We start from the raw sequence: 12,291 nt of genomic DNA on the forward strand, positions 1-12,291 counted from the left end.
CACAGAAAAACACCAACAAATGCATTTAGAGCAGATTTAGGCATAGTTTACATTCAAAAGAGAGCGCTCCATTTGTTAAACACTTTAAACCCAGACCGTCCACTCCAAAGCCCTCCAAACCTAAGAGCTGAGCCCAGTGCTGAGGCTAACCGCCCCCTCTCAGACACACTCTGACCAGCCTCACAACAACACTGCTAAAACAACCAGAGTAAAACAAATTATAACACAATGCAAAGAACTATTTAGAACATTGGAATGAAGAAACTAAAAGCAAAGGTAGACTAGAATGTTATGTGGCCCTAAAAAGAGATGATGAATTGTCAGAGATAGAAAGTGGAGACAGATCCTTCCCAAGTACAGGCTCTGTGACCACAAACTAGAAACCCAAACAGGTACACGTAAAAAACCATGGATGAGTGTGGTCACTGTGAGACAGGTGAGGCTGAGACAGAGATGCGCAACAGTGAAACAAGGAACACTGATTTTGACAAATTCAAATATGTATGTATTAATTATATAACAAGCTTATCTTTATGTTAATATTAATATAACTGTAAAGTCACATTGTATTTAATTGTATTGAGAGAGAGAGAGAGAGAGAGAGAGAGAGAGAGAGAGAGAGAGAGAGAGAGAGAGAGAGAGAGAGAGAGGAGATAGGTCTATGTTATATATCATAGCTCTATTCACAAGCAGAGCTATCTCCCATTTTGTTATGTGTATTTCTTGTGTCTTGTCATCATTTCAGATGGTTGGTATCAGAGTGGTCGAAGTGTTCAGCCTCATGTGGAGCTGGCTGGAAGAGGAGGCAGGTCTCCTGTCAGCAGTTGGATGCCAGAGGTGCTGTGAGGACTCTGACAGCAGCCGCCTGTGAGAGGACGAGCCGGCCCACAGACTCCGAGCAGTGCACCGCCAATAACTGTCCGACCTGGGTAACCAGTGCGTGGGGAAAGGTATGCACTCCAACACAGAATTATGTTCTACATTATGTTCTACATGTTACACAATGTAGAAAATGTAGTGTTATGCGTCAATTCTATGTTCCTCAATTTCAGTGTTCAGGGAGGTGTTTGGGCCCCACTGCCACTATACAGAAGAGATCTGTCATCTGCCAACATGCCAATGGATCCTCGTATACAGACTGTGATCTCAGAGACAGGTATACACACATGTTCACACACAACCAAAATGCCTATTATTATTATTATTATTAATAGACCAATATGACTAATGACTATATTACTATCAGATCAGCATTCTCACACGACTAGAATAGAAATAGAACACCTCTCGCAAAGTTGTAACCAAAACTGGGGATTATAAGCATTGCACCGCTATGGGGCAGAGCATTAGATTATATAGGTGTACCTAATAAAGTGATGAGCATTGTTTTGATAAGATTAGCATTAGATTTTCTGTTTATAAAGAATTCAAGTCCTGCCAGGATTCCTGTTGAGTATAGTTTCTTTTAAGGAATATTACAACCAATGACTGAATTATTTTCTTTTCAAGAGTGAGATGAGACAATGTATATCAATATCCTGTCTGTGTGTTAAGTAGTGAGCTGGAGTCAGGATGTGGTTAGCCTAGCTTAGCATAAAGACTAAAGGCATGGGGAAACCGCTAGCCCGGCGCTGTCCAAGTTCACAAGTACGTCCACCAACACCTCTAGATTTTATGAATTAGAGGTTCGATTTACATTTTGGATTTACATTTTGTTAATGAATATTTATGGAATTTGTACGTTGAAAAACTATTTCAATGTACAATTTCCATTTATTCATGGACAGTATTTATTCATGGGGAGTATTTATTCATAGACAGTATTTATTCATAGACAGTATTTATTCATAGACAGTATTTATTCATGGGGAGTATTTATTCATAGACAGTATTTAATCATGGGCAGTATTTATTCATGGGCAGTATTTATTCATTGACAGTATTTATTCATAGACAGTATTTATTCATAGACAGTATTTATTCATAGACAGTATTTATTCATAGACAGTATTTAATCATGGGCAGTATTTATTCATGGGCAGTATTTATTCATTGACAGTATTTATTCATGGACAGTATTTATTCATAGACAGTATTTATTCATAGACAGTATTTATTCATAGACAGTATTTAATCATGGGCAGTATTTATTCATGGGCAGTATTTATTCATTGACAGTATTTATTCATGGACAGTATTTATTCATGGACAGTATTTATTCATGGCAGTATTTATTCATAGACAGTATTTATTCATGGCAGTATTTATTCATAGACAGTATTTAATCATGGCAGTATTTATTCATGGACAGTATTTATTCATAGACAGTATTTAATCATGGGCAGTATTTATTCATGGGCAGTATTTATTCATTGACAGTATTTATTCATGGACAGTATTTATTCATAGACAGTATTTATTCATAGACAGTATTTATTCATAGACAGTATTTAATCATGGGCAGTATTTATTCATGGGCAGTATTTATTCATTGACAGTATTTATTCATGGACAGTATTTATTCATGGACAGTATTTATTCATGGCAGTATTTATTCATAGACAGTATTTATTCATGGCAGTATTTATTCATAGACAGTATTTAATCATGGCAGTATTTATTCATGGACAGTATTTATTCATGGGCTGTATTTATTCATGGCAGTATTTATTCATGGCAGTATTTATTCATGGGAAGTATTTATTCATTGACAGTATTTATTCATGGACAGTATTTATTCATTGACAGTATTTATTCATGGACAGTATTTATTCATGGCAGTATTTATTCATAGACAGTATTTATTCATGGCAGTATTTATTCATAGACAGTATTTAATCATGGCAGTATTTATTCATGGACAGTATTTATTCATGGTCTGTATTTATTCATGGTCTGTATTTATTCATGGCAGTATTTATTCATGGGCTGTATTTATTCATGGCAGTATTTATTCATAGACAGTATTTATTCATAGACAGTATTTAATCATGGCAGTATTTATTCATGGACAGTATTTATTCATGGTCTGTATTTATTCATGGGCAGTATTTATTCATGGGCTGTATTTATTCATGGCAGTATTTATTCATGGTCTGTATTTATTCATGGCAGTATTTATTCATGGCAGTATTTATTCATGGGAAGTATTTATTCATGGCCAGTATTTATTCATGGACAGTATTTATTCATGGTCAGTATTTATTCATGGAAGTATTTGTTCATGGGAAGTATTTATTCATGGCCAGTATTTATTTATGGAGAGTATTTATTCATGGGAGTATTTATTCATGGCAGTATTTATTCATGGCAGTATTTATTCATGGACAGCATTTATTCATGGTAGTATTTATTCATGGAAGTATTTATTCATAGACAGTATTTATTCATGGCAGTATTTATTCATGGCAGTATTTATTCATGGTCAGTATTTATTCATGGGCAGTATTTATTCATGGGCAGTATTTATTCATGGAAGTATTTATTCATGGCAGTATTTATTTATAGACAGTATTTATTCATGGCAGTATTTATTCATGGCAGTATTTATTCATAGACAGCATTTATTCATGGTAGTATTTATTCATGGAAGTATTTATTCATAGACAGTATTTATTCATGGCAGTATTTATTCATGGCAGTATTTATTTATAGACAGTATTTATTCATGGCAGTATTTATTCATGGAAGTATTTATTTATAGACAGTATTTATTCATGGCAGTATTTATTCATGGCAGTATTTATTTATAGACAGTATTTATTCATGGCAGTATTTATTCATGGAAGTATTTATTTATAGACAGTATTTATTCATGGTAGTATTTATTCATGGAAGTATTTATTCATAGACAGTATTTATTCATGGCAGTATTTATTCATGGCAGTATTTATTCATGGAAGTATTTATTCATGGCAGTATTTATTTATAGACAGTATTTATTCATGGCAGTATTTATTCATAGACAGCATTTATTCATGGTAGTATTTATTCATGGAAGTATTTATTCATAGACAGTATTTATTCATGGCAGTATTTATTCATGGCAGTATTTATTTATAGACAGTATTTATTCATGGCAGTATTTATTCATGGAAGTATTTATTTATAGACAGTATTTATTCATGGTAGTATTTATTCATGGAAGTATTTATTCATAGACAGTATTTATTCATGGCAGTATTTATTCATGGCAGTATTTATTTATAGACAGTATTTATTCATGGCAGTATGTATTCATGGAAGTATTTATTCATAGACAGTATTTATTCATGGCAGTATTTATTCATGGCAGTATTTATTTATAGACAGTATTTATTCATGGCAGTATTTATTCATGGAAGTATTTATTTATAGACAGTATTTATTCATGGTAGTATTTATTCATGGAAGTATTTATTCATAGACAGTATTTATTCATGGCAGTATTTATTCATGGCAGTATTTATTTATAGACAGTATTTATTCATGGCAGTATGTATTCATGGAAGTATTTATTCATGGCAGTATTTATTCATGGGATGTATTTATTCATGGTAGTATTTATTCATGGGCAGTATTTATTCATGGACAGTATTTATTCATAGACAGTATTTATTCATGGAAGTATTTATTCATGGCAGTATTTATTCATGGGATGTATTTATTCATGGTAGTATTTATTCATGGGCAGTATTTATTCATGGGCAGTATTTATTCATGGCAGTATTTATTCATGGCAGTATTTATTTATAGACAGTATTTATTCATGGCAGTTTTTATTCATGGCAGTATTTATTCATAGACAGCATTTATTCATGGTAGTATTTATTCATGGAAGTATTTATTCATAGACAGTATTTATTCATGGCAGTATTTATTCATGGCAGTATTTATTTATAGACAGTATTTATTCATGGCAGTATTTATTCATGGAAGTATTTATTTATAGACAGTATTTATTCATGGCAGTATTTATTCATGGCAGTATTTATTTATAGACAGTATTTATTCATGGCAGTATTTATTCATGGAAGTATTTATTTATAGACAGTATTTATTCATGGTAGTATTTATTCATGGAAGTATTTATTCATAGACAGTATTTATTCATGGCAGTATTTATTCATGGCAGTATTTATTCATGGTCAGTATTTATTCATGGGCAGTATTTATTCATGGGCAGTATTTATTCATGGAAGTATTTATTCATGGCAGTATTTATTTATAGACAGTATTTATTCATGGCAGTATTTATTCATAGACAGCATTTATTCATGGTAGTATTTATTCATGGAAGTATTTATTCATAGACAGTATTTATTCATGGCAGTATTTATTCATGGCAGTATTTATTTATAGACAGTATTTATTCATGGCAGTATTTATTCATGGAAGTATTTATTTATAGACAGTATTTATTCATGGTAGTATTTATTCATGGAAGTATTTATTCATAGACAGTATTTATTCATGGCAGTATTTATTCATGGCAGTATTTATTTATAGACAGTATTTATTCATGGCAGTATGTATTCATGGAAGTATTTATTCATGGCAGTATTTATTCATGGGATGTATTTATTCATGGTAGTATTTATTCATGGGCAGTATTTATTCATGGACAGTATTTATTCATAGACAGTATTTATTCATGGAAGTATTTATTCATGGCAGTATTTATTCATGGGATGTATTTATTCATGGTAGTATTTATTCATGGGCAGTATTTATTCATGGACAGTATTTATTCATCGACAGTATTTTTCATTGACAGTATAGCCATCATCTGATTATAATGAGGGACAAAACCCACAGCCGTATTACAGATGGCTGAACTTTTCCGTAAAAAAAGATTTTCCAACACATAATTCCTTCTAGAATCAGTTTTTCACTCATTGACATTGAACATTTATGTTTTTTTATGCATCAAACAAACAAGACACAGAAGGCCAATGAGTGAGTTTTGAGGGTGTTTACAGGGTTTATTTTTGAACTTTGGATTCATTTCCCCCTTGCTTCTGTGACAAGTTGAAAAACATGCACTTTTATTAATTAAGGGAAATAGTAATTTCATGGTGTATTGTATTGAATGTGATTGATAGGACTCATGACACATGAATACGTGGTTGAAATAACATTGTGTTTTCTTGCATCGGTTGCTTTGTTCTGAATTGTACGAGTTGAGATACGTAGTGTTAAACTGATCTACAGTGTGGTTTTGATCTCGAGTCGGGAATCGATTGCTTTGGTCTCCGCCGAGTGGCGTTAGAAAAATACCCGCGATCTTTTTTTTGCTCTGTGTTTTTGTTGTCGACGAACATTAAAAACTTTCTGCTGAGAAGCAAACTATATATCACTCTCGTGATTATTCATCCACCCCTTTTTCTGGGGGTGTAACATTTTGGAGGCACCGCTGGGATTTTATGAGTGGATACGCATTCCTTTTGGCCTCATGAACGCCCCTGCTGCCTTCCAACGTTGTATGGAGGAATGTTTGGAAGGGCTCCGGGATAACATCTGCATCCCTTATCTGGACGACACACTGGTTTTCAGTAAGACCTTTGAAAGCCATGTGGATGATGTGCGAAAAGTGCTGAAACGCCTCAGGGAGTATGGCATCAAACTCAAACCAAGTAAGTGTGATCTCTTAAAACCGGAGGTCCGTTATTTGGGAAGAATAGTGTCTGCAGAGGGCAGCAAAGTTGATCCAGCTGATTTTGAAGCAGTCAGGGCATTGAAAGACATCAGGCCGCAGAATGTGGGTCAGCTCAGAAAAATGCTTGGTCTACTCACCTACTACAGACAATACATCAAAGACTTCTCCAGGAAAGCAAGCTGTCTGTATGACCTCCTGAAAAAAGACCCAGACGAGGTCCCTGACAAAACAACAAAATCAAAAACAAAGAACGTGAGTCATGTCGTGCCCTCTAAAAAGCCAATCACATGGACTGATCAGCACCAACTGGCACTTGAACAATTAATTGACTGTTTGCTCCACCCACCAGTGTTGGGCTTCCCTGATTTCACTCAGCCATTCGTTGTACACACAGATGCGTCACACCAAGGCTTGGGAGCAGTCCTGTATCAAAAACAAGATGGCAAGCTGAGAGTCATTGCCTATGGCTCCCGCTCATTAACAGCAGCTGAAAAGAACTATCACTACCATGCAGGAAAGTTAGAATTTCTAGCTTTAAAATGGGCAATCACTGACAAATTCCGTGATTATTTGTATTATGCTCCAACCTTCACTGTGTATAGTGATAACAACCCGCTCACATACGTCCTGTCCACTGCAAAACTGAACGCGACCACTTCCAGGTGGGTTGCAGAGTTGGCTGATTTCCACTTTACAATAAAGTACAGGCCAGGGAAAGAGAACAGTGACGCAGATGCTTTGTCAAGGATGCCACTGGATGCAGAGTCATTGATGAGAGAATGTTCTAAGGAGCTGCCACCCGACACCATCGCTGCCACGATCCAAGCAGTTGAGGTACAAGCAAAGTCTCCTGAAATGTTGTCATTTTCCGTTGCATCCATGTCGGTCTCAGTTGCAGATGAGTCAGCCACAGCACCAGTCAGCCCCATTCCAAAAGAGCAGTTAAGAGATGCACAAAAATCAGATCCGTACATCAGTCCACTGCTAGACTGCAAACTGTCAGGCTCCAGACCGCCAGTTAAACAGCTAAAGACATTCAGTCCAAAAACAAAATGTCTGTTCAGAGAATGGGACAAATTGACAATTGACAGTGAGGGTGTTTTGTACAGGACTACCACAGGCCGTAGGCAGTTGGTCCTACCAGACCAGTACAAAGGAAAGGTGCTAGAAGAGTTGCACAATAACATGGGACACCAAGGTGCAGATCGCACAGTATCTCTAGTACGAGACCGCTTCTTCTGGCCATATATGCAATCTGACATTGAACACTATGTGACTAAAGCTTGCACCTGTCTCAAGCAGAAAAAGCCATGCCATGAAATGAGAGCTCCCCTGACAAATATTGTGACAACACAGCCCTTTGAACTGGTATGTATTGATTTCCTACATCTCGACCGATGCAAAGGTGGATATGAGTACATCCTTGTGATTGTGGACCATTTCACACGTTTTGTTCAAGCATATGCCACCACGTCAAAGTCAGGAAAAACTGCTGCAAATCTCATCTTCAATGACTTTTCTCTGAAGTTTGGGTTCCCCTCTCGCATCCACCATGACCAAGGGAGAGAATTTGAAAATCAGTTGTTCACTCAGTTAAAACAACTCAGTGGCATGGCCGGGTCTAGGACAACACCCTATCACCCGATGGGAAATGGTAAAGTGGAGCGTATGAACAGGACTTTGTTGCAGATGCTTAAGACACTGACTGAAACACAGAAATCAAACTGGAAGGAGTCTCTTAACAAACTGCTGTATGCCTACAACTGTACCCGATGTGATGTGACAGGTTATTCACCATTCTACCTTCTGTTTGGGAGATCACCTAGGCTTCCAGTTGACTTGCTGTTTGGACTGTACACAGAGTCAGGTTCCAGTGACCAGCGTGACTATGTGGAGAGGTGGAAAAGAGGTATGGAGGAAGCATATGCCATTGCAAATGAGAATGCTCAAAAAGCTGCTGAAAGGAGTAAAAAGCATTATGACATAAAAGTTAGGAGTTCAGTGCTACAGCCTGGTGAGCGAGTTCTGATCAAAAACCTGACACCAAGAGGAGGACCAGGAAAACTCCGTGACTATTGGGAGGACACAGTTCACACGGTAGTGAGGCAAATGAGGTCTGACCTGCCGATTTATGAAGTAAGACCAGAAAGGGGTAAGGGACGCTCCAGGGTCCTGCACAGAAATTTGCTCATGTCCTGTGACCACCTACCTTTTGAGACACAACCAGAAGTGACCAAAAATGACAAAAGCAACCAGAAAAGAAGACACCAGCCTGCATTACAGCTTCAAGAGTCTGATGAAGACAGTGGAGATGAATATGACCTTCACTATGAGCCATTTCAGGTTTCCACGTTGCCTGCCGAACCAGAGATGGAGCCTGAACATGGGCCCCCGTCAGTGGAACAGAGAGTTGGAGTGACAGTCCCTGTTGCCATGCCAGCACAGCCTCCTGATGGAGATCAGCTGGATGAGGCCAGCACACCTGTTGACAACTTGCCTGATGAGGAGATAAACTTACCCGCTGGAAATCTGCCTGATAATCACTCTCCAGATACCTCTCCATCATCAAGTGCTGCTGCTGAACCTGTAGAGCCGGCCTACCAGCTGCCACAAAGAGAGAGACATCCGCCAAGACGCATCACCTATGATCAGCTTGGTACCCCTTCATGCTACAACATCCAGTCAACACCACAGCTGTTACCTTTCTACCCCGCACTAGGACGGGTCCCATGGTTGCCACCCTTACAGCCATACTACCTTCAGTCACCCTGTATGTATGTACTCTAGAAAAAGTGAGCCTACAGAAGAAACATTGGTTAGAACCATGGACTTCTAGTTGATTGTTCTTACAGACTGTTTTTGAGGACAATGTATGTACTGGTTATAATGGACAGTCAAAAGAAAAAAGAAAACTGTGAATATGGACTGTATTTGAGCTGTGACCCTTGACCTTTGTTCAAGCACCAGATTACAGAAGAAGATCTTCAGTGTCAAGTTCATAAGAGACTGTTTAATGGAAAATGTTTGAGTTAATGTCGGGACGACATTTATTTTGTAGGAGAGAGTGTGACAAGTTGAAAAACATGCACTTTTATTAATTAAGGGAAATAGTAATTTCATGGTGTATTGAATGTGATTGATAGGACTCATGACACATGAATACGTGGTTGAAATAACATTGTGTTTTCTTGCATCGGTTGCTTTGTTCTGAATTGTACGAGTTGAGATACGTAGTGTTAAACTGATCTACAGTGTGGTTTTGATCTCGAGTCGGGAATCGATTGCTTTGGTCTCCGCCGAGTGGCGTTAGAAAAATACCCGCGATCTTTTTTTTGCTCTGTGTTTTTGTTGTCGACGAACATTAAAAACTTTCTGCTGAGAAGCAAACTATATATCACTCTCGTGATTATTCATCCACCCCTTTTTCTGGGGGTGTAACACTTCCAGTCTTTATTTTAAGCTAGGCTAACTCCAACTAACTGACTCCAGCTCTGCTCTCCTCATCTGATCTATGGGGAAAAAAATTATCAAGGTATTTCCCAAAATGTTTAGTGGTTCCTTTAATAAACAACAATATGTGTCCCTAATTATCGAAACAAAATTGTTAAATGTGCTTGAAACTCTTAATGGGGTTCCAGGTTTTACCCTGCATGGTTCTCCAGAGAACACATTAAACCTGCTTTGTGAAACAGCTCCAGGAGATCTATGAAAAGTGGAGTGCAAAAGTGCAATGAGTTCAAAAGTAATGACTGTAGCACTCAAACTAAAACTTCTGTCTTTCAGGCCTGCGTCGGTACGCAACTGTTCCTCTGACCTGTGTGATGTCCAGTGGCGTCCTGGTGTGTGGCGGGCATGCACTGTAGTCTGTGGGAGTGGCTTTCAGTCTCGCAGGGTGGACTGTGTTCACCGCAGGAGTGGCAGGACTCTGGCCGACCAGCACTGTGCCTGGCTCCAGCAGCCCCCCACCTGGCAGCACTGCAACACCACCAGCTGTGGAAGTAGGTGTGTGTGTGTGTGTGTGTGTGTGTGTGTGTGTGTGTGTGTGTGTGTGTGTGTGTGTGTGTGTGTGTGTGTGTGTGTGTGTGTGTGACACCACAAGGAAAATTACATTTTGTAATCAAAAAACTGTTTTATTTGAATTATATTAGTGTTAACCAGTAAAAAAGTGTACAGTTTCTGAGCATATTATTTCCTTGAATGAATGACTGAAATCCATTTAATCCCAAGTAAATATGTTATTATTGGAAAATGCTTCATTGTACACATGTTACACAGCAATTCATTATAATCTATTCATTGGAAGTGTTCTAATAGATCTGTCTGTTTTCCAAATGAGGGTAGACTATCAGGCACTGCCTTGGGTTCTCTAACTAAGATGCTATATATGCTATATGCCATAATAGCTAAAGAAATGTGACGTATAGAGATAATACACATGAAATGATGTTCCAATTTCCAGTATATAATATGAATATAATTAAGTACAGTACTTACCCATAATTCTGCCCCTGCCTTTAATTATTACCAAATTACACAGTAGTCCATTCCAGGGACATTTCTAGGAAAATACAGTTACATCAGTGTCTTTCAAGGGAATTCTGGGAGCTGTAAAATAACATTGCAAATACATTTTTCTTTAGTGATTGTATCTCGTGTTTTGTTCACATGCAGGTGAATGCAAGGACACCACCCAGTACTGCAGTGTGGTGAAGAGACTGAAGCTGTGTTACCTGGATATGTACCAACAGAGATGCTGTGTGTCCTGTTCACAAGATCCAGACTCCACTTAGTGGCCGTGAGCAGTCATAGCCACACTACATGTTGTAAAACAGATGGTCTACATGAGACGAATGACTGTGCAAATACTGAAAAGACATTATCTATGAAAGGATGCATTAAACTGGACAAGATTCAGTCCATTGTGTTCATTTCTTCAAAGGAACCTAAACAGCTTGGAAAGATGAAGGGGCTTTATTTTCCGAATTTGGACCCAACCTCCTAATATAAGGACAAGTGTTCCCCATGTGGATCAAATGGAGTGTTTGGACTCTCCTGCAAAAACTGAACATTTAGTTTATAGTGACATTCATTGATTATATAATTTTTTGGTGGCCCAACCACATTTATTGTACATGTACCACTGCTCCTGTAAACAACCCTTAGACTGAGGTTTGACAGTATTGTCCTTTATGAGTTATCAGACACTGCTGATATAATTGAGGTTCATCAATTCATCAGCTTCATGAAAAGAGCTTACAATTAATGCAGTCATACACACACATATTTTATTTATTTATTCGTGAAATAGTTTTTTGTTTCAGACAAAATTCCGGTTTATTACAACTAAGAGAGCTTGTAAACAGGGAGTACTGTCCAAACCACTTCACTTGGAGGTAAAAACTGAAAGTGACTGCACCCATAAGGATTGAATAATATTATTGGATATTAGTTATTATGAAAATCAATGACGAAAACTGCACATAGGACCCAAATAGTATCAAAACTGCCATTTAATATATTCCTGACTTTCCCTACCATTAATGCGGTACAGTATGTCACCTTGCTTTAAAGAGCTGCTAACCTCAAGACCCTTTCTGTAGGTTCCAGTATCCCATGTGTGTTAGTGTCTTCTGATGCTGTTTCAAAGGCTTTTC

At 37.4% G+C, this 12,291-nt stretch overlaps 1 protein-coding gene across 1 annotated transcript in view; it reads left to right on the forward strand.

Annotated features, from left to right (window-relative positions):
• adamtsl3 (ADAMTS-like 3) overlaps positions 1-11,427 on the forward strand; it is a gene marked incomplete at both ends in the record, with an annotated part of 203,791 nt that extends 192,364 nt beyond the window's left edge. Inside the window, 4 exon segments of the mRNA XM_079161155.1 lie at positions 746-950; positions 1,053-1,156; positions 10,421-10,635; positions 11,309-11,427. Of these exon segments, the coding sequence (XP_079017281.1) occupies positions 746-950; positions 1,053-1,156; positions 10,421-10,635; positions 11,309-11,427 (643 nt within the window).
• Between the last annotated feature and the right edge of the window lie 864 nt (positions 11,428-12,291).

The sequence above is a fragment of the Pholis gunnellus genome (assembly GCF_910591455.1).
Source record: "Pholis gunnellus genome assembly, chromosome: 1".
Classification (NCBI taxonomy): domain Eukaryota; kingdom Metazoa; phylum Chordata; class Actinopteri; order Perciformes; family Pholidae; genus Pholis; species Pholis gunnellus.